The 21,974-nt window shown below is 48.0% G+C and overlaps 1 protein-coding gene across 1 annotated transcript in view; it reads right to left on the bottom strand.

Moving 5' to 3' along the window:
• The window catches only part of LOC115145339 (VWFA and cache domain-containing protein 1), a 98,377-nt gene that overhangs the window by 21,410 nt on the left and 54,993 nt on the right, over positions 1-21,974 (bottom strand). Inside the window, exons 5-12 of the mRNA XM_065003201.1 lie at positions 16,876-17,002; positions 14,598-14,742; positions 14,170-14,386; positions 13,791-13,940; positions 11,944-12,177; positions 11,203-11,352; positions 9,913-10,036; positions 9,561-9,678 (exon numbers count right to left, since the gene is read on the bottom strand). Coding sequence (XP_064859273.1) covers positions 9,561-9,678; positions 9,913-10,036; positions 11,203-11,352; positions 11,944-12,177; positions 13,791-13,940; positions 14,170-14,386; positions 14,598-14,742; positions 16,876-17,002 — 1,265 coding nt within the window. The remainder of the gene's footprint in view (positions 1-9,560; positions 9,679-9,912; positions 10,037-11,202; positions 11,353-11,943; positions 12,178-13,790; positions 13,941-14,169; positions 14,387-14,597; positions 14,743-16,875; positions 17,003-21,974) is intronic.

Here is a 21,974-nt window from a genome sequence, read left to right as displayed (position 1 = left end):
TGAGATTTGTACGATCCATTGATAAGATACGACTGATCCAAACTTGTGGTTGAGAAACTCGAGAACTCAGACACGACACACACTCCTATCCGGCTTCTCCTCAAGTGTGTTTACCGTCAGATGTCACAGCGAGTGTTTTATGACCCTGCCGCGCACACACACACACACACACACACGGTCTTTTCCCAGCACCGCTGCCAATGAGATACATAGATAAATGTGCGGTGCGTCACAGCGGCGCCAGCGACACAGACCGACAGCGACTCTCGTGTACGACTCGCCTCGTCCACATTTTTCAATGAACCACGTGGAGTGGATCTGTCTGGGAGGCTGCGACACACCAGAACCTTTTAGGAGCTCTGGTACAAGACATTCCTCAGCAAAGTTATCCTTTTAACGCTGACCTTGACAAAACAATATAGAGACAGGAAGGTCAACCTGAGCATGATCAAATAAAGTCAGTCATTTCCAAATAAAACCACTTTTATAATTACCCTTCAAGATCTGTATGCTGTAGGAAATTGCATGAATTTTGACCATTTTATTTAACTAGGCAAGTCAGTTAAAGAACTAATTCTTATTTACAACGACGGCCTAGAAACAGTGGGTTAACTGGTCTAGGAACAGTGGGTTAACTGGTCTAGGAACAGTGGGTTAACTGGCCTAGGAACAGTGGGTTAACTGGTCTAGGAACAGTGGGTTAACTGGTCTAGGAACAGTGGGTTAACTGGTCTAGGAACAGTGGGTTAACTGGTCTAGGAACAGTGGGTTAACTGGTCTAGGAACAGTGGGTTAACTGGTCTAGGAACAGTGGGTTAACTGGCCTAGGAACAGTGGGTTAACTGGTCTAGGAACAGTGGGTTAACTGGTCTAGGAACAGTGGGTTAACTGGTCTAGGAACAGTGGGTTAACTGGTCTAGGAACAGTGGGTTAACTGGTCTAGGAACAGTGGGTTAACTGGTCTAGGAACAGTGGGTTAACTGGTCTAGGAACAGCGGGTTACCTGGCCTAGGAACAGCGGGTTACCTGGCCTAGGAACAGCGGGTTAACTGGCCTAGGAACAGCGGGTTAACTGGTCTAGGAACAGCGGGTTAACTGGTCTAGGAACAGCGGGTTAACTGGTCTAGGAACAGCGGGTTAACTGGTCTAGGAACAGCGGGTTAACTGGTCTAGGAACAGCGGGTTAACTGGTCTAGGAACAGCGGGTTAACTGGTCTAGGAACAGCGGGTTAACTGGTCTAGGAACAGTGGGTTAACTGGTCTAGGAACAGTGGGTTAACTGGCCAAGGAACAGTGGGTTAACTGGTCTAGGAACAGTGGGTTAACTGGTCTAGGAACAGTGGGTTAACTGGTCTAGGAACAGTGGGTTAACTGGTCTAGGAACAGTGGGTTAACTGCCTTGTTCAGGGGAACAGTGGGTTAACTGCCTTGTTCAGGGGAACAGTGGGTTAACTGCCTTGTTCAGGGGAACAGTGGGTTAACTGCCTTGTTCAGGGGAACAGTGGGTTAACTGCCTTGTTCAGGGGAACAGTGGGTTAACTGCCTTGTTCAGGGGAACAGTGGGTTAACTGCCTTGTTCAGGGGAACAGTGGGTTAACTGCCTTGTTCAGGGGAACAGTGGGTTAACTACCTTGTTCAGGGGATTCGTTAACTGCCTTGTCAGCTCGGGGAATGGATCGAATGGAATGGATCTGGCCCTTTCCACTAGGCTACCATTCGGTTACTGGCCCAACGCTCTAACCACTTAGGCTACCTGCCACCCTATTACATTCGTGACATTTAGAAAAGAGCTCCCGGAGCTCGTTTTTCACACTCACAGCTGTCCCCCACTTTTAGTTATGAGGTTGAGATGTTATTGATGCAATACAGACCAAATTGAAGTGTTGTTTTGTTTGCATGTTCTACGGTCCGGTAAAGATAGAGGGGTGGCCGGGACAGGCAATGTAACGTTCATGCTGTTTTTCCAGGAAATGTTTTTCAGCTCTTGAAATTCTCTCTGTAAAGCTAACTTTGATCAAGGTTTTATGGTCTATAATTTGTTTTTCCTTTTCACTGTCAGTATCCCCCCCCCCAGCATTCTGGTGCCCTTAACATCTAGAACGGTTGTGGACGTGACGGATCATATCTTAGCGCCGGAGGCTTGTGCATTCACCACATTTTGTGCGCTTGTTCTGAGATGTAATTCCTCACACTTTGACTGAAGCAATTGTTGATCTCTTGCAAATGGATGTGTTCTAGCTAAAGATCCTCTTAGAACATACACACTGAAATGGATGTGTTCTAGCTAAAGATCCTCTTAGAACATATACACTGAAATGGATGTGTTCTAGCTAAAGATCCTCTTAGAACATATACACTGAAATGCATTTCTCACGACACTGTTTTGTTTAGAGAGAGGAGAAGTGTTTCTGTGAATAGTCCTGGAGCGTCTTTTTAAAATCCTGTGTCCAGAAAAGTGGATCGGCAGTATAGGCACATGTATATTGTTGCATTTCTCTATATATAGATATATACATTTCTATACACATATATACATACACACATATATACTTAAAACATTTTTTTTATTTATTTTTACAATTTTTCATAAAATGTTTAATATATTAATATATTATATTTTTGCCTATATTCAACTGGTAAAGGTTCATTTAGATATACATGAACCTTTATCACACTATGATTTCAACCACCTGAAAGCACAACCAAATTCCAACGTAAAAGTGACGTCTGATTGCTTGTTTAGTGGTCATCTGGGCGTATTACCGCTGCCCTTTCAGCCATTTAAAAAGCACACAAAAAAAGATAGAATGGGAATCTAACGTCGGCCATTTTGTATTCATACAACTTCATGTGTTACCACTGTGCTTCATCTAATAGCTCAACCAAATGACATGGATTTGCAGTTGAGAGGACATTTAAAAAAGGACATAGTGCAAGTGATCAACGCTGTTCGAGATTCTGCACACATTATGATATTATTTGTGGAGATTCCCACGGAACTGCGACTAGGGCTGTGACGATACCAGTACCGCTGCATTTTTCAACGGCAAAAAATGAAAACACGAAGCCGAATCAACTCTTTCGTCCTTTTAAAACCTGCTGTATGACATCTGCTGTACATCTGTTTGAGGGATAATAAATCAAATGTGACTCTGGATGCAACACGATATTAGGAAGGTGTTCTTAATGTTTTGTACACTCGGTGTATTTAGACAAGGGATCTGTCAATAATCATCCTCACGATAGCACATTGGTAGTAGTCAGTGACAAATAACAAAGCTAACCTGGTCTGGTTTCAAACCCTGGATGGGAGACCAAACGAATAGCTGTAGATGGATCAACTCTCCAGTAGGAGGTGCTGCCCAGCCTATGGTTTCATTTCTGATAGTGGAGGTAACGTTGAAGATCTGACGTTGTTTCAAAAGGTACACATCCAACATATTTCGTACAAGGTTTTGGTTACAAGCAGGGCTTAAAATTAACACCCACCACCTGCCAAATGCGGTTCGATTTTGGCATTGGGGGTAAAGATGTCTATTTTACCAGCCAGTCACGTTGGCGAGTTGTCAGGATTCCACAGTGCATTTCACTCCCGTTTGTGAATAAGAACAGTCAAGTATGATTACATTTAGAGTCAAATAAATTGCCGCAGGTTTTCAAATGATTTCTGCCGTTTTGTTTCACATCGGGTAAATGAATCGCTCAAAGAACTTCAAATCCTTTCGTCTATCCCACCGCAAGCTGCAACACTGTCTGGGCTAGGGGTTGTGCGCACGCGAAGAGCTGATTGAAAGATTTGTTTTTAGAAGTGCTGTGCACAGGTATGACAGTTGGTCTACTTTCCTTGAAATGAAAGTCTACTGAAGTGAGACTTTGGGCTAATTGACATTGTTTGTTCACAAGCTAGGTTGTTTTTTCAATGTTTGAGTTTCAACTGCTCGGGAAGATAAGAAGATGAGACGACGCAGCTATTAGTCAGACTCCATCTCACAGGCACATGACTCTCAAGCCGTGTTACCAGGTGACATCCCGCCCTTAAAGGGACAAGTGAATTTTTTTTTTATCTCATTTGTGATATTTTGGTTAAAAGGCTCAGGTCGCAAAAAAACATAAGAAATTAAACAATATACCACATTACTTCTTACAAGTAATACATTTATTGTTTTGGAAACATTACAAAGCATGCTCATCTGTTTTTGTGTGTTTTGTTAGTGTAATTTTAGCGGGGGAAAATATTCTGGCTGTTAAACCATTTGAGTGGCAGGAGATTTTTTTTAAATATAATTTTACAACCTGGTTACAATGACGACAATCCTGTGGTTGAAGTTTCACACTCAAAACAACAGTTTACGTTGATGCCTTTTTGTCAAACCCAATGTATTGCCCACGTAGAAGCCACAACACAATACATTGACAAATTACGTTGAAACAAAGTTGATTCAGCCAGTTTGTACTATTCTGGCTGTAATATCTGTAGTTATGCAGTCGTAAAGGCACTATGCCTTTCTGCTGGCACATTAAAAAACATCCCAAATGACAACAAATGTGTTCGGACAGATTTAGATCAAGAAATGTTCTTGAAAGTAATAGTTGAAATAATATTTTCAAAATGATGGTTTTTGTGTTCAGCCAAGCCTTTTCTATCTACAAACTAAACAGACTTCTGCTAACATGTTCAGTCTACCCAAAAAGCATGTCACTGTCATGTAACATCCATATTCTTTTCTGTGTTTCTCCAACATGCCAATATTTAGAAGTCTGCTAGCTAGCCAGCTAGCCCCCGAATAGCAGCATTGTAGAAACTTTACACTCAACGGAACGACTTGATTAGTGTAGTGTCAACAACGCAGCCACTGCCAGCTAGCCTACAAAGTCAACAACGCAGCCACTGCCAGCTAGCCTACCTCAGCAGTACTGTATGATTTTAATCATTTTAGTCAATTAGATTCTTGCTACGTAAGCTTAACTTTCTGAACATTCGAGACGTGTAGTCCACTTGTCATTCCAATCTCCTTTGCATTAGCGTAGCCTCTTCTCTAGCCTGTCAACTATGTGTCTGTCTATCCCTGTTCTCTCCTCTCTGCACAGACCATACAAACGCTCCACACCGCGTGGCCGCGGCCACCCTAATCTGGTGGTCCCAGCGCGCACGACCCACGTGGAGTTCCAGGTCTCCGGTAGCCTCTGGAACTGCCGATCTGCGGCCAACAAGGCAGAGTTCATCTCAGCCTATGCCTCCCTCCAGTCCCTCGACTTCTTGGCACTGACGGAAACATGGATCACCACAGACAACACCGCTACTCCTACTGCTCTCTCTTCGTCCGCCCACGTGTTCTCGCACACCCGAGAGCTTCTGGTCAGCGGGGTGGTGGCACCGGGATCCTCATCTCTCCCAAGTGGTCATTCTCTCTTTCTCCCCTTACCCATCTGTCTATCGCCTCCTTTGAATTCCATGCTGTCACAGTTACCAGCCCTTTCAAGCTTAACATCCTTATCATTTATCGCCCTCCAGGTTCCTCGGAGAGTTCATCAATGAGCTTGATGCCTTGATAAGCTCCTTTCCTGAGGACGGCTCACCTCTCACAGTTCTGGGCGACTTTAACCTCCCCACGTCTACCTTTGACTCATTCCTCTCTGCCTCCTTCTTTCCACTCCTCTCCTCTTTTGACCTCACCCTCTCACCTTCCCCCTACTCACAAGGCAGGCAATACGCTCAACCTCATCTTTACTAGATGCTGTTCTTCCACTAACCTCATTGCAACTCCCCTCCAAGTCTCCGACCACTACCTTGTATCCTTTTCCCTCTCGCTCTCATCCAACACTTCCCACACTGCCCCTACTCGGATGGTATCGCGCCGTCCCAATCTTCGCTCTCTCTCCCCGCTACTCTCTCCTCTTCCATCCTATCATCTCTTCCCTCTGCTCAAACCTTCTCCAACCTATCTCCTGATTCTGCCTCCTCAACCCTCCTCTCCTCCCTTTCTGCATCCTTTGACTCTCTATGTCCCCTATCCTCCAGGCCGGCTCGGTCCTCCCCTCCCGCTCCGTGGCTCGACGACTCATTGCGAGCTCACAGAACAGGGCTCCGGGCAGCCGAGCGGAAATGGAGGAAAACTCGCCTCCCTGCGGACCTGGCATCCTTTCACTCCCTCCTCTCTACATTTTCCTCCTCTGTCTCTGCTGCTAAAGCCACTTTCTACCACTCTAAATTCCAAGCATCTGCCTCTAACCCTAGGAAGCTCTTTGCCACCTTCTCCTCCCTCCTGAATCCTCCTCCCCCTCCCCCTCCTCCCTCTCTGCAGATGACTTCGTCAACCATTTTGAAAAGAAGGTCGACGACATCCGATCCTCGTTTGCTAAGTCAAACGACACCGCTGGTTCTGCTCACACTGCCCTACCCTGTGCTCTGACCTCTTTCTCCCCTCTCTCTCCAGATGAAATCTCGCGTCTTGTGACGGCCGGCCGCCCAACAACCTGCCCGCATGACCCTATCCCCTCCTATCTTCTCCAGACCATTTCCGGTGACCTTCTCCCTTACCTCACCTCGCTCATCAACTCATCCCTGACCGCTGGCTACGTCCCTCCCGTCTTCAAGAGAGCGAGAGTTGCACCCCTTCTGAAAAAACCTACACTCGATCCCTCCGATGTCAACAACTACAGACCAGTATCCCTTCTTTCTTTTCTCTCCAAAACTCTTGAACGTGCCGTCCTTGGCCAGCTCTCCCGCTATCTCTCTCAGAATGACCTTCTTGATCCAAATCAGTCAGGTTTCAAGACTAGTCATTCAACTGAGACTGCTCTTCTCTGTATCACGGAGGCACTCCGCACTGCTAAAGCTAACTCTCTCTCCTCTGCTCTCATCCTTCTAGACCTATCGGCTGCCTTCGATACTGTGAACCATCAGATCCTCCTCTCCACCCTCTCAGAGTTGGGTATCTCCGGCGCGGCCCATGCTTGGATTGCGTCCTACCTGACAGGTCGCTCCTACCAGGTGGCGTGGCGAGAATCTGTCTCCTCACCACGCGCTCTCACCACTGGTGTCCCCCAGGGCTCTGTTCTAGGCTCTCTCCTATTCTCGCTATACACCAAGTCACTTGGCTCTGTCATAACCTCACATGGTCTCTCCTATCATTGCTATGCAGACGACACACAATTAATCTTCTCCTTTCCCCCCTCTGATGACCAGGTGGCGAATCGCATCTCTGCATGTCTGACAGACATATCAGTGTGGATGACGGATCACCACCTCAAGCTGAACCTCGGCAAGACGGAGCTGCTCTTCCTCCCGGGGAATGACTGCCCGTTCCATGATCTCGCCATCACGGTTGACAACTCCATCGTGTCCTCCTCCCAGAGCGCTAAGAACCTTGGCGTGATCCTGGACAACACCCTGTCGTTCTCAACTAACATCAAGGCGGTGGCCCGTTCCTGTAGGTTCATGCTCTACAACATCCGCAGAGTACGACCCTGCCTCACACAGGAAGCGGCGCAGGTCCTAATCCAGGCACTTGTCATCTCCCGTCTGGATTACTGCAACTCGCTGTTGGCTGGGCTCCCTGCCTGTGCCATTAAACCCCTACAACTCATCCAGAACGCCGCAGCCCGTCTGGTGTTCAACCTTCCCAAGTTCTCTCACGTCACCCCGCTCCTCCGCTCTCTCCACTGGCTTCCAGTTGAAGCTCGCATCCGCTACAAGACCATGGTGCTTGCCTACGGAGCTGTGAGGGGAACGGCACCTCAGTACCTCCAGGCTCTGATCAGGCCCTACACCCAAACAAGGGCACTGCGTTCATCCACCTCTGGCCTGCTCGCCTCCCTACCACTGAGGAAGTACAGTTCCCGCTCAGCCCAGTCAAAACTGTTCGCTGCTCTGGCCCCCCAATGGTGGAACAAACTCCCTCACGACGCCAGGACAGCGGAGTCAATCACCACCTTCCGGAGACACCTGAAACCCCACCTCTTTAAGGAATACCTAGGATAGGATAAAGTAATCCTTCTCACCCCCCTTAAAAGATTTAGATGCACTATTGTAAAGTGGCTGTTCCACTGGATGTCATAAGGTGAAAGCACCAATTTGTAAGTCGCTCTGGATAAGAGCGTCTGCTAAATGACTTAAATGTAAATGTAAATGTAAGTCCGCTTTCTTGGGTATACACTCCGCTCAAGGGTTACTATAGACATCAAGAGTTTCATTTATATTTTGTTTGTCCATTCTGCGAGGCATTAAAGTTGTGATTTTGAAAACGTAATGTCCATAACGCTGCAATTGCCCCTCTACTGCTTGGGCCAAGTAAAAAATATATATATAATAATACATTTTTTAAAAAGAGGCCACTTTTAAGATGAAAATTCTGCTAAATCGGAGCTGGAGGAAGAGAAAACAAAGACGCAGCACTGCATTGTTGGCTTCCTCTATTATTGAGAGAGAAGAGAGACGGAGAGGGACAGAGGGGAGAGAACGAGAAGAGAGAGCTCTAGCGAGGAGATACACAGAGACAGAGTTAACTTCGATATAGGGGGCGCTCTTTTAATTTTGGGATTAAAAAAAACGTTCCCGTTTTAAACAAGATATTTTGTCACGAAAAGATGCTCGACTATGCATATAATTGACAGCTTTGGAAAGAAAACACTCTGACGTTTCCAAAACTGCAAAGATATTATCTGTGAGTGCCACAGAACTGATGCTACAAGCGAAACCAAGATGAAATTTCAAACAGGAAGTGCCCCAGATTTTGAAGGCGCTGTGTTCCAATGTCTCCTTATATGGCTGTGAATGCGCCAGGAATGAGCTTACACTTTCTGTCGTTTCCCCAAGGTGTCTGCAGCATTGTGACGTATTTGTAGGTATATCATTGGAAGATTGACCATTTTACAATACATCTACCAGGTGCTCGCTTGGTGTCCTCCGTCGCAATTATTACGTAATCTCCAGCTGCGTGTATTTTTCCATTTGCTTCCGAGGAGAAACCCAACTGCCACGAATGATTTATCATCGAATAGATATGTGAAAAACACCTTGAGGATTGATTCTAAACAACGTTTGCCATGTTTCTGTCGATATTATGGAGTTAATTTGGAAAAAAATAATGACTGAATTTTCGGGGTTTTTTCTTAGCCAAACGCGATGAACAAAACGGAGCGATTTCTCCTACACAAATAATATTTTTGGAAAAAATGAACATTTGCTATCTAACTGAGAGTCTCCTCATTGAAAACATCCGAAGTTCTTCAAAGGTAAATGATTTTATTTGAATGCTTTTCTTGTTTTTGTGAAAATGTTGCCTGCTGAATGCTAGGCTTAATGCTATGCTAGCTATCAATACTCTTACACAAATGCTTGTTTTGCTATGGTTGAAAAGCATATTTTGAAAATCTGAGATGACAGTGTTGTTAACAAAAGGCTAAGCTTGTGAGTGAATTTTCATTTGCGATTTTCATGAATAGTTAACGTTGCGTTATGGTAATGAGCTTGAGGCTATGATTACACTCCCGGATACGGGATTGCTCGACGCAAGAAGTTAAACGGAGACTGCTGGTGAGCGATCGGCGGTGCATCGTACCAGTTTCCATGCGTAGCTGACGTTGTAGGCCTCCCTGCTGGGGTCTCGTAGCCGGTTGGTGTGCCAGGACAGAGAGGAGTTGGTGGGCACAGCTATCACCTGACTGCCCAGGGGCAGACTGGAGCGACACAGGGAGCAGGAGGGTTAGCAACAACAATTCATACTGTTCGTACGATAACTGCAGTCCATAAAAAATAAACATCTCCGATTACAATATGTAAATAAAGATTGCAATAACAGAGAGGTGAAAAGGCATCCAACTACATTAGTAGCCCACCTCGAGTTTCCAGCATCTACACAACACTGGTGAAACCGCACCTCTCGGTCATAGGCCCCCTAAATCCTAACTCACCGGAGTATGTTGTCCCGTACTACGGGGAACCCTGGGATGTTTTCATAGTGGATGATGTCAGTGTGCAGCGGAGGCTCGGTCATCAGGTAGGGCCGTGTGAGGGACGGGTGCATCAGGGTGTAACCTGGGTAACCAAAAACAACGGCAGAACAGCGGTGTCAGGGGATCTTCACAGGATCGAAACCCGCCTTACCCCAGGGGCGAGCTACTGCTCCCTAACCATTCTCCAGGCAGGCACCAGTGAACTCAGAGCAGCAGTAAGAGTAAGCTATAGAAGAGTGAGAGCCCTTAGGAGGGAGGAGGGAATGAGGGGGGAGGGGTTGTACTTTAATGAGGGTAAACAAACGGCTTGGCCCAGCGCCAGTTCTACGGCTGTCTGTTTCTAGCAGCCAGCCGGAGGGAGCAGGTTCTCTCTGACAGAGAGAGAGAGACACAGAGAGACGGACAGAGAGAGAGACAGACAGAGAGAGAGACAGACAGAGAGAGAGACAGACAGAGAGACAGACAGACAGAGAGACAGACAGAGAGAGAGACAGACAGAGAGACAGACAGACAGAGAGACTGACAGGGAGACTGTTAGCAAAAACCTAACCTTCGCTAGCCAGCCACGGAAATGTCCTCCTTTATTTGAAAAGCATCCGCAAACATTTACTTGTTAAATGCAGCCGTTGGTGACACTCGGCCTCTCTAAAGGCGAGCCTAAAATGAGTGGCAGAGGAGTATCGAGCCAAAACTCCACCTCTTGCCCCTGACTCAGTCGCTCTCTCCCTGAGTGAACAGAACCACTGTTACCCTGGACAGCCCTGCCCTGCCCTGCTCCGCAGTGGTGATGTCACCTCGCGGCCTGTCAGTGGGTCTGTCAGTCTGGCCGTGTGTCACAGCCAGGTAGTTCCCCTAATGGGGTGTAAACTTAATGACTTTCCCTCCGAGGCCTGCTGACCTGTCCCACTCAGACCACCACGTTCATATTCCTACTGGACCTCCCAGTCAGTCAGGGCTCTGAAGAGCCACAGACATCTGTCCTGGGATGACTAGAGGGCTGAGACAGGACTTGCCAATGGAACCTGTTCTCCAGGAGAATAATTGCTCCAGTAGGAGTTGTATTAACTGCACACCAGGATTTTCTGAGCCTATGCAGAAGTGTGCGTGTGTGTGCGTGTGCGAGGAAAGCGCTTCAAGTTTTATTAGTCGTACGTAAGGGATACACATGGTACAAGAAATAGAAAAAAGACAAGAACACGAACATAAAGTAAAATGTCAGTAGAATACAAAGAGAAATAGTTAAGGTACCTTTGTTGTCTATGAGGAAGGTGTAAGAGGCCAAGGAATCCTGGTGGTAGGTGACGTCCTCTAGAATGTAGGCCAGGTTCACGTCTACTCCCACCACGCCTAGCAACAGGTTGCCAAAGTAACATGGCCGGCTCGCCGTCATGATGAAACCTGCAGGGTGGAAGACACAGATAGTTAAACAACGGCACTGATTTAGAGCTGAGAATCTGATTCTGTTCGGAAATCTATCTTTGCCACTGATCTGCAGCTCACTCTACCATAGCTCCATTATGTGCACGTAAGAGCACATCTGGTCCCAGACCAGTTTTTAGGTCCCAACTATAGGCTAAAAAACAGACATTTTTTAAATTTAACTTAACGGAAACTGGCCCAGGACCAGTTGTTAGCAACCCCCGTCTCACATGGGGCCCTGGTAGGACAGGCCAAAGCAGAACAGGTCTAGCATATATTTGTTAACACTGATTTAGGATCAGATCACTGTACCCTAGCTCTAACCTTAACCATAATGACCCTAACAGTAAGACTGGCCCTGGGTCAGTATATAAACCCACAGTCTCCCATGGCGTCCTGGTAGGACAGGCTGAAGCGGGCCAGGTCAATCATGAGCCACTAAAACAAACTGATCTAGGACCAGTTGCTAACCCACCGTCTCCCATGGCGTCCTGGTAGGACAGGCTGAAGCGGGCCAGGTCAATCATGAGCCACTAAAACAAACTGATCTAGGACCAGTTGCTAACCCACCGTCTCCCATGGCGTCCTGGTAGGACAGGCTGAAGCGGGCCAGGTCAATCATGCGGTTGGGCAGGTTGATGTAGAAGCGTCCCACGGTGGTCTCCAGATTACTGAGCTGGTTCAGGACCATCATGCTCCCTTTCACCACCGGCAGCGGCGAGCGGTCGGGCACGCCGTACTTCAGCGAGTTCTGCTCCGCCAGGTCACGCAGGAACGCCAGCTCCTTCAGACCGGTCACGCCCTCTGTGGAGGAGGAGGGGGGGGGGGAGGAGATTTTAATCATTTTGCGGCTTCCTGACTCAAAGCGACACGATTCGCTGATACACTGACACACCTACTCGCTCATCCCGATCGTTCTCACTGGGGGCATAGAAAGCAGCCACCTAGGAGATCCTCCTGAATAGAGGACACACTAGAACGACCTCTCCAACATGGCTGGCCCGACAGCTGTCACTGGGCACATTTGACAGGGTTTAATGTGGAACGCATGCCACCCATTTCACCGATTGGATTAAAGAGGGGGGGGGGGGGGGGGGTCAAGCCTATTGCATACAGCCCTAGTCTGATCAGATGATAGGAGGCGAAAGGATTCATGTCGATACAGCCAGGCGTGTGTGGACCGCAGGGTCAGACTGGACGTCAGAGCCAGCTTGGTCGTAGACGAACGTTTGGCGTTCTCTGTAAACACCACGAAAATAATCTGTGGCCGATTTGACTGGTTACTGTTAAAAGCATAAATCATTCTCCTGTTTTTTTTCTTCTCTCGTATCTGACAGGGCATTTTCGAGAGATTGAGTCTGTCCGTGATCCGCAATCTGGCAACAGAGACCGGAAAGTATTATTAGATGGCAACAGAGCAGTAACAGCCCATTTCCTCAACATTTCCCTTTCCAGCCATTTGGCCCTTCTGGTTCTAGCATCTCGTCGAAACACGCGCACCCACTAAGTTCAAACGTCAGAGTTGATGCGGGAGAAAAGACCATAGATCACCTTTTGACAATCAACAGCTCACATCTAGACACATGGACCTCTATCGACTGATTACAGTCGCCTGCGGTACACAAACAAGAGCTTTCTGGATACAACACTACTCAACTTAGCACGATTGTATATTTCCCAATCCTTTTCAGCGCCGACCCTTTTAAACAAGCAGCGCTTGACTGTCACACACACACACACACACACACACACACTCCCACTCCCCCTTTGAAGTCTTTAGACTCGAGGCTCTCTCTGGGTCTCTCGTTTTAATTTCCTCATGAAAAAGTATTTGTGCTAATTCCAGACTAATGCAGGCCCTGTGGTCTCTCTGTGTCGGACGTGGACTGAAGGACGAGGAGAAGGGGAGGGGTCTCTCTGTGTCGGATGGGGACTGAAGGACGAGGAGAAGGGGAGGGGGAGACGGGTAAAAGAGAGGGACAATAGAGAGGGGCGAGGTGGACACATCACAGACACACTGCAGAAAACAAAAAGCCCTTTGAGGTTCCTGAGCACCTCTTCAGTCCACACTCCCCCCCATTCACCCAGCCCCCTTCCCATATGACACATCCATCCCAACCCCCCCCCCCCCCCCCATCCCCTCTCACACCTTCCTCCTCCCCCATCCAGGTGGCTGGGTAGGTCCAGCAATAGCACCCATGACACAAACATCTACTACTGATCATGAATTGGTACATTGGTCACATTACAAAACATACTGGATTCTGAATTCCAATTGTAAAACCACCCGTGACACGTTCAGTCATAACCATGACATGTCCTTTTCTCTTGACTCAGCGAATCTCCATGTGATTTTCTGACCGTAGACAGGCGCGATTTCGACCACAGGCCGACCGTGTGTGGTGGAGGGTCCCTACCGTTCATGAGGGCGTAGGTGAGGATCATGACTGAGTTGTTGAGGTGACGGTTCTCCTCTTTGACCACGCGCAGGGTGTCCCTCTTCTCGTGCTCCGACGCCTCTCGGGACGTGATGCCAGACGACAGGTAGATGATCACCATGTCCGTATCTGACACACAAAAAAAGTAATTACACACTTCCTTGTTCATGAACTCTTCAATTCACAAATTCTTGAACTCGAGTCACATTTATTTCAACCATTTTTAAAATATTTTTTTTTTTACAAATACATTGCCACAAGTGTTGAAAAATAACAAATTGCCATTTCCTATAGAACAAGCCAGCGGCATCAGTGGCCAGTGCTAAAGACTGCATTTCCCATGGTGCCCTGTTCTTACTGGTGAGTTGGCGGGTGATATTGCTGGTGTTCCGGAGCAGCTGGAAGGCCTTTTGGAAGCCCAGGGCGTGCAGGGTAGGACTGTCGGAAGCCTTGAGGTTGTTGACGAAGGTGCTCATCTTCCTCTTGGTCTCGCTGGTGGCAGGAGACAGGTAGCTCTTATAGCACGGGTCCAGCGAACAGGACCGCACCGCCTCCGCTGAGGACAGGATCGAGACCTGGGGGAAGAGGGAAACAAAGACGGACACGCACCTTAGCCTGAATCGCAGATGCATTCGAACGACAGAAACGACAACTTCTGGGATCAAGATTGGAGGAGGACGAATATGGATGACTTGTCAGGGGATAATGGGGGGGTCGGGGGGTGGTGAAGGGGAATTGGGTCAGGAAGTTAGGGATGTGTAATCAAATCAGAAGAGTGCTCCTCACCTTGTCATGTTCGTCTACGGAGCCGAGGACGACGAGCGCAGCGTCTCTGGCGATCTGCAGCTGTGTGTCTGTAATGGTCACGCCGTGATCGATGATCACCACGATGTGTTTCGATTGGGGCCGCACCGCCGACACGTACACTGGCCTGCGAGAACACACACACGGCACACATATACACGCGATGAGGACACACATGGCACACACACACACGCCGCACGTACCCGTACACACAAATCTGACACATACACTCAACACAATCCCACTCAAAAACATACACAAACACAATAATCTGTTTAGAATGGTGGTTTATTGACCCCAGGCTGGTAACCCTATCCCACTCTTATATCCCCACTGCTTCATGGTGGCCTGAGCTGAACCGAAAGTTCCCAGGGCTGTCCCCTCTACCTCCGGCTGCCCTGAGCCCTCCGCACACTGTTTTCACAAGAGATCCCCTTCCCAGGACTACTGTTGCGTTTGGGAGGCACCGCCAACGCCTTTCCAACCATCACCACCCTTTTGTCAAGCTCCCCATTGCCAAACCCGTGTGTGTTGGACAAACCTAGTCTAGAGTTGAAGTGACCGAAAGGCATCGGTTGTCTTTTCCTATTAAAAGAAGCTACGTGGAGATTTGTTTTGCATTGTAATTGCTGAAAATGTCCATAGTATATCTGCAGTAATAGTGGAATGATCGTGTTTCCCCATTTTTATGGCGTGTGTGTGTTTTTGGGCCCATACAAAGTCGTATTCTGATTATGCATCCTTCCTTTTTCACAACAAAAGACAGTCCGCCCGTCTTCTATCGTCTTCTACCGTCAAAAGGGTAGGCTGCACCCTCCCTCTTTCCCATCAGCGTCACTCAGGGTGCTGGTCCTCCCAAGCAGAATCAACAATGGCCGATTTGGGCAGTAGAAAACGCTCTGGTTGCTAAAATGTTAAAATCTCTGCTAAAATGTAAAATGTTTCCCCAATTTCAGTGTGTGACAAAATCAAGCAAACGCGAGCGTAGGGAATCATTGTACCATCTAAGTTGACAATAGTCTGATGGGTGACAAGATTAGCTATTGTCAAATTGAGAATGAAGAGACTGATGATGCACCGGCGAAAGGAAAAGATTGCGATAGCAGGAAAGAGCAGATTCTACGGTAAACGAATTCACCTTGTTCTCCCAAACAACTCTCGAAATTGTGAGGATGTGCTGGGTTTCAAAATAGGACTTTTTCCTGGAATAAGCTCAGCGAGTTCCTCGTACTGGCGACAATCAGCAACAGCCTTGATTTAATTCTGTTATATTCCGTTATATTCTTACTGTAAAATGTGTGAGTTGACAGTAGTAGGTCAGGGGAATATAGTCGCGTCAGGTCTGCTAAATGAACAAGCTGATTTCACTGGAATGGCAAAGCCATATAGCCTTGGCTATGAAGCGCAGACAAATACAACTCAAAACAAGCTCTTTTGATATTTTGAAATAAATGGTATTTTATGACCTTTCTGAACAAAATACGAATGGATTTCTTTGCGATTGTGTATATTCAAATGTTAGATTGGCTGCTGTTGGTACTCGTCGAGGCCCTGCTATTCTGCTGTTAAATATGCATCTGGCAAAATATAAAGACGGTCAGAATGACAGTCTTGGTGGTTCTTGTCTTTAGTCCACATTTGTCTTTGTAGCCAGCCAGGGTGAGGGCGACCTCATTTTTCTCATCGCTGAACGCCAGCTGGCTGGTGGCGAGACACTGGCCTTTGAGTATTTGGGGAGAGAAAGAGAGCGAGAGACCGACAGAGCCACGAGAGAGAAGAGAGAGATGTCTTTCACCAGGCTAAGCCAGAGAAACCACAACAGTTGGTGAGAGATTCCAGTGGTCTTCACTGGTCTCAGAACACATTCCTGCCCGGGGCATCAAGGGCATTTGTGGTCAGGGAGTCTGTCCTTCTCAGAGAGGAGAGGAAACCCCAACAACCCAAGAGCAGAGGATAAATACTATTTACATGTCCTCTTCACTGTGCCACACAGGAACAAAGGAGAGGGAGGAGGTGGAATAGAAGAAGAGTGCTTTTCGGTTTCCTCTTTGCCGAGGAGGTGACCATCTTGGAGAGTCAAGAGCAATATCCTTGATGTGGCCCAGCAAAAAGTGAAATGTGTGAGGAATGTGCAGTCAGTGAGGATTTACTGTTACAATAATGACTCCATTCTTGCCCGTGTGCTTTGGGCTAGTTGACTGTGCGGTTTCTCTGAGTGATGCTGTGTGATAGTGTTGCTGGTCTGCTAGCGTGACAGTACCTGCAGCGGTGCTCGTAGTTGCCCTTGCAGTGGAACTTGTGGGCGGGGAACACAGTGAAGATGCCCTCCTCTGAGCTGAAGTACTGCCACTTGATGCCCGGGTTGGACTTCAGGTTATCTGCCAACACTACAGAGGAGAGAGAGAGAGAGAGAGGTCAGTTTTGTAAAACGGTAGGTAGGATTAATACTCAGAGATTCTGAGAGAGAGCGAGAGCAATCCTGAGAGCGAGAGCAATCCTGAGAGCGAGAGCAATCCTGAGAGCGAGAGCCATCCTGAGAGCGAGAGCCATCCTGAGAGCGAGAGCCATCCTGAGAGAGAGCCATCCTGAGAGAGAGAGCATGCGAGCGAGAGATCCTGAGAGAGAGGTAGGGTTGATACAGTGCAAAATTGGAGGGAATATTCTGGGAGATGAAGTATTGCGAAACAAAGAAAAGAGCTCCTTACAGGTCTATCATTTCTCTCTCCTTCACCCACTCTTTAAAATGAATTGTCCTACGGAGGGTTCTCGTCTCTCAGACACCAGTCAGAGTCCACTGGTAGATGGCGAAGCTTTCCATATCTCCTCTAGTCTGTGTGTGAAAGGTGAGAGAGCTCATATCCTATCCTATCCTACCCCGCATAAACTCACATTCCCAGGGTGCATGTGTCCCACTGGATATCAGACTAAACTGCTTATTCCTGCTGTATAACCGAGACGGTTTTGAATCGTTTCACTATAGCGTGTGCTCTTAGTAGTCATACAAGGCACCGTTGGCATGCAACACACGACAACACAAGGCCTAGCTATTTTAAGCCAAACCTTCTCGCTCAGAGCATCAACAAAAAGTGATTTTAAATAGATAAAGAGAATTTAAGATTTCCAACTAGCAACAGATAAAGGCTGACATATTCCCAACTTTTACTGGTTCGTTGTACTGCTGCACTGCAGGCTGATATAACGGCAGCATCTGCCAGGGAACAGGGCCAAAGTGGCCGTCTAAACAAACAGACTTATTGGGTCAGAGGAGACGGCAGAATCCTCAGAGAGATCAGATCACAAACCCTGCAGCTTCCGCTCTGGGGGGAGGAGAGAGAAAGAGAGAAAAGTAGGAGAAGAGAGCGGGAGAGACACAAATAGAGACAGATTCCTGAACCCGTGTCCAGTGGTGTAAAGTACTTAAGTAAAATAAAATACTTTCAAGTACTACTTACGTTGTTTTTTTTGGTATCTGTACTTTACTTTGGGAAAAAAATTATATATATATATATTTTTTTAACTTTATTACATTCCTAAAGAAAATGTAGTTTTTACTCCATACATTTTCCCTGACATGTAAAAGTACTCCCTACGTTTTGAACGCTTAGCAGGACAGGAACACGGTCCAATTCACACAATCATCAAGAGAACATCCCTGGTCATCTACTGCCTCTGATCTGGAGGACTCACTAAACAGAGAACATCCCTGGTCATCTACTGCCTCTGATCTGGAGGACTCACTAAACAGAGAACATCCCTGGTCATCTACTGCCTCTGATCTGGAGGACTCACTAAACAGAGAACATCCCTGGTCATCTACTGCCTCTGATCTGGAGGACTCACTAAACAGAGAACATCCCTGGTCATCTACTGCCTCTGATCTGGAGGACTCACTAAACAGAGAACATCCCTGGTCATCTACTGCCTCTGATCTGGCGGACTCACTAAACAGAGAACATCCCTGGTCATCTACTGCCTCTGATCTGGAGGACTCACTAAACAGAGAACATCCCTGGTCATCTACTGCCTCTGATCTGGAGGACTCACTAAACAGAGAACATCCCTGGTCATCTACTGCCTCTGATCTGGAGGACTCACTAAACAGAGAACATCCCTGGTCATCTACTGCCTCTGATCTGGCGGACTCACTAAACAGAGAACATCCCTGGTCATCTACTGCCTCTGATCTGGAGGACTCACTAAACAGAGAACATCCCTGGTCATCTACTGCCTCTGATCTGGAGGACTCACTAAACAGAGAACATCCCTGGTCATCTACTGCCTCTGATCTGGAGGACTCACTAAACAGAGAACATCCCTGGTCATCTACTGCCTCTGATCTGGAGGACTCACTAAACAGAGAACATCCCTGGTCATCTACTGCCTCTGATCTGGAGGACTCACTAAACACAAATGCGTTGTTTGTAAATTATGTCTGAGTGTTGGAGAAAGTTTGCTTTAATACAAGAAATTTGAAATGATTTACACTTCTACTTTTGATACTTAAGTACATTTGATCAATTACATTTACTTTTGACACTTAAGTATATTTCAAACCAAATACTTTTAGACTATTTTACTGGGTGACTTTCACTTTTACTTGAGTCATTTTCTATTAAAGTATCTTTACTTTTACTCAAGTATGACAATTGGGTACTTTATCCACCACTGTGTCAATAGAAACGTGTGTGTGTGTGTGCTAGATAACCGCAAACATGTCACCGTTGAAAGCATTTAGCCGCGCTACCTTATAAAAGACAGGTCAGAGCTAGCTACAACACTAACCATACAGAGTCAACAACCTGAACACAGAGTACCCACAGACCAACACGACACTACAACATGCTAGGACACGGGAATGGATATGGGTTAGCGGCACGCTAGCATTTCCTACGGCGGCGGTTACTGAGCAGAGGCGCGCCAGCTTGCCATACATCTGCGCTCTAGGCCACTTCATCCATCTCCAGGCCTGGTATAAACAGGAACCACTTGGGATGTTGACCGTCTATAAAAGAGTATGTATACATCGGCTCGGCTGCCAGCGCTTAATCCCGCCACCAGTGTTTAGAAAACACTAGAACCACATAGATGACAGGCTGAGGGAGCGCCGTTTCCTCTAACCCCCTCCATCCGCACTCATTACTCAATCACACTTCCCATTCCCGGCCCCCCTCCTCACAGCTCACTGACACTTTGGCTAAGTGCAGAGGGGTTAATGTGTCCACTGGGCGGGGTTGGGAAAGTAACCGCACTCGCATGGAAGCAGTGCCCGGAGCGACGTGGGAACCGCCACAGAGAAAGGCCCGGGTGTGTCAGAGGAGATGAGGAGAACAAGAACCAGAGCGACGTGGGAACCGCCACCGAGAAAGGCCCGGGTGTGTCAGAGGAGATGAGGAGAACAAGAACCAGAGCGACGTGGGAACCGCCACCGAGAAAGGCCCGGGTGTGTCAGAGGAGATGAGGAGAACAAGAACCAGAGCGACGTGGGAACCGCCACCGAGAAAGGCCCGGGTGTGTCAGAGGAGATGAGGAGAACAAGAACCAGAGCGACGTGGGAACCGCCACCGAGAAAGGCCCGGGTGTGTCAGAGGAGATGAGGAGAACAAGAACCAGAGCGACGTGGGAACCGCCACAGAGAAAGGCCCGGGTGTGTCAGAGGAGATGAGGAGAACAAGAACCAGAGCGACGTGGGAACCGCCACAGAGAAAGGCCCGGGTGTGTCAGAGGAGATGAGGAGAACAAGAAGCAGAAGGAAAGGACGAGTCCCAGGGAAAAAACAGATGTGAAACGTCACCCAACACCTTCTTCGTATTGGCTACAACCGGTGCCATCGCTCACCTCTTCCTGCCCTCACCTCTTCCTGCCCTCATTTCTTCCCCCCCTTCTCTTGCTCCCCCCAGTCATTTATTCCCTCCCTTCTCTTGCTCCCCCAGTCATTTATTCCCTCCCTTCTCTTGCCCCCCAGTCATTTATTCCCTCCCTTCTCTTGCCCCCCCCAGTCATTTATTCCCTCCCTTCTCTTGCTCCCCCAGTCATTTCTTCCCTCCCTTCTCTTGCTCCCCCAGTCATTTCTTCCCTCCCTTCTCTTGCTCCCCCAGTCATTTATTCCCTCCCTTCTCCTGCCCCCCCCACCCCAGTCATTTATTCCCTCCCTTCTCTTGCTCCCCCAGTCATTTCTTCCCTCCCTTCTCTTGCTCCCCCAGTCATTTATTCCCTCCCTTCTCTTGCTCCCCCAGTCATTTATTCCTCCCTTCTCTTGCCCCCCCCAGTCATTTATTCCCTCCCTTCTCTTGCCCCCAGTCATTTATTCCCTCCCTTCTCTTGCTCCCCCAGTCATTTCTTCCCTCCCTTCTCTTGCTCCCCCAGTCATTTCTTCCCTCCCTTCTCTTGCTCCCCCAGTCATTTATTCCCTCCCTTCTCCGGCCCCCCACCCCAGTCATTTATTCCCTCCCTTCTCTTGCTCCCCCAGTCATTTATTCCCTCCCTTCTCTTGTTCCCCCAGTCATTGTTTCCCTCCCTTCTCTTGCTCCCCCAGTCATTTATTCCCTCCCTTCTCTTGCTCCCCCCAGTCATTTATTCCCTCCCTTCTCTTGCTCCCCCAGTCATTTATTCCCTCCCTTCTCTTGCTCCCCCAGTCATTTATTCCCTCCCTTCTCTTGTTCCCCCCAGTCATTTATTCCCTCCCTTCTCTTGCTCCCCCAGTCATTTATTCCCTCCCTTCTCTTGCTCCCCCAGTCATTTATTCCCTCCCTTCTCTTGTTCCCCCAGTCATTTATTCCCTCCCTTCTCTTGCTCCCCCAGTCATTTATTCCCTCCTTCTCTTGTTCCCCCTAGTCATTTATTCCCTCCCTTCTCTTGCTCCCCCAGTCATTTATTCCCTCCCTTCTCTTGCTCCCCCAGTCATTTATTCCCTCCCTTCTCTTGTTCCCCCCCCCCAGTCATTTATTCCCTCCCTTCTCTTGCTCCCCCAGTCATTTATTCCCTCCTTCTCTTGCTCCCCCAGTCATTTATTCCCTCCCTTCTCTTGCTCCCCCAGTCATTTATTCCCTCCCTTCTCTTGCTCCCCCAGTCATTTATTCCCTCCCTTCTCTTGCTCCCCCAGTCATTTATTCCCTCCCTTCTCTTGCTCCCCCAGTCATTTATTCCCTCCCTTCTCTTGCTCCCCCAGTCATTTATTCCCTCCCTTCTCTTGCTCCCCCCAGTCATTGCTCGCTCTCCTTCCCTGGATAATCTGCCTGCTCCTCCTCTTTGCCTCTCGCACCCCAACCATCTCTCTTTCCTCTATTACAGTCTTTGTCCTCTTCTCGCTCCTAACCATCCTCTCAGTCCTCCTCTGGGTAATCTGCCTGCTCCTCCTCCTCC

Source organism: Oncorhynchus nerka, linkage group LG17 (assembly GCF_034236695.1).
Source record: "Oncorhynchus nerka isolate Pitt River linkage group LG17, Oner_Uvic_2.0, whole genome shotgun sequence".
NCBI classification, from domain to species: domain Eukaryota; kingdom Metazoa; phylum Chordata; class Actinopteri; order Salmoniformes; family Salmonidae; genus Oncorhynchus; species Oncorhynchus nerka.
Note: the sequence above shows the minus strand (reverse complement) of the source record. Positions and strands in the feature narration are given on the sequence as shown.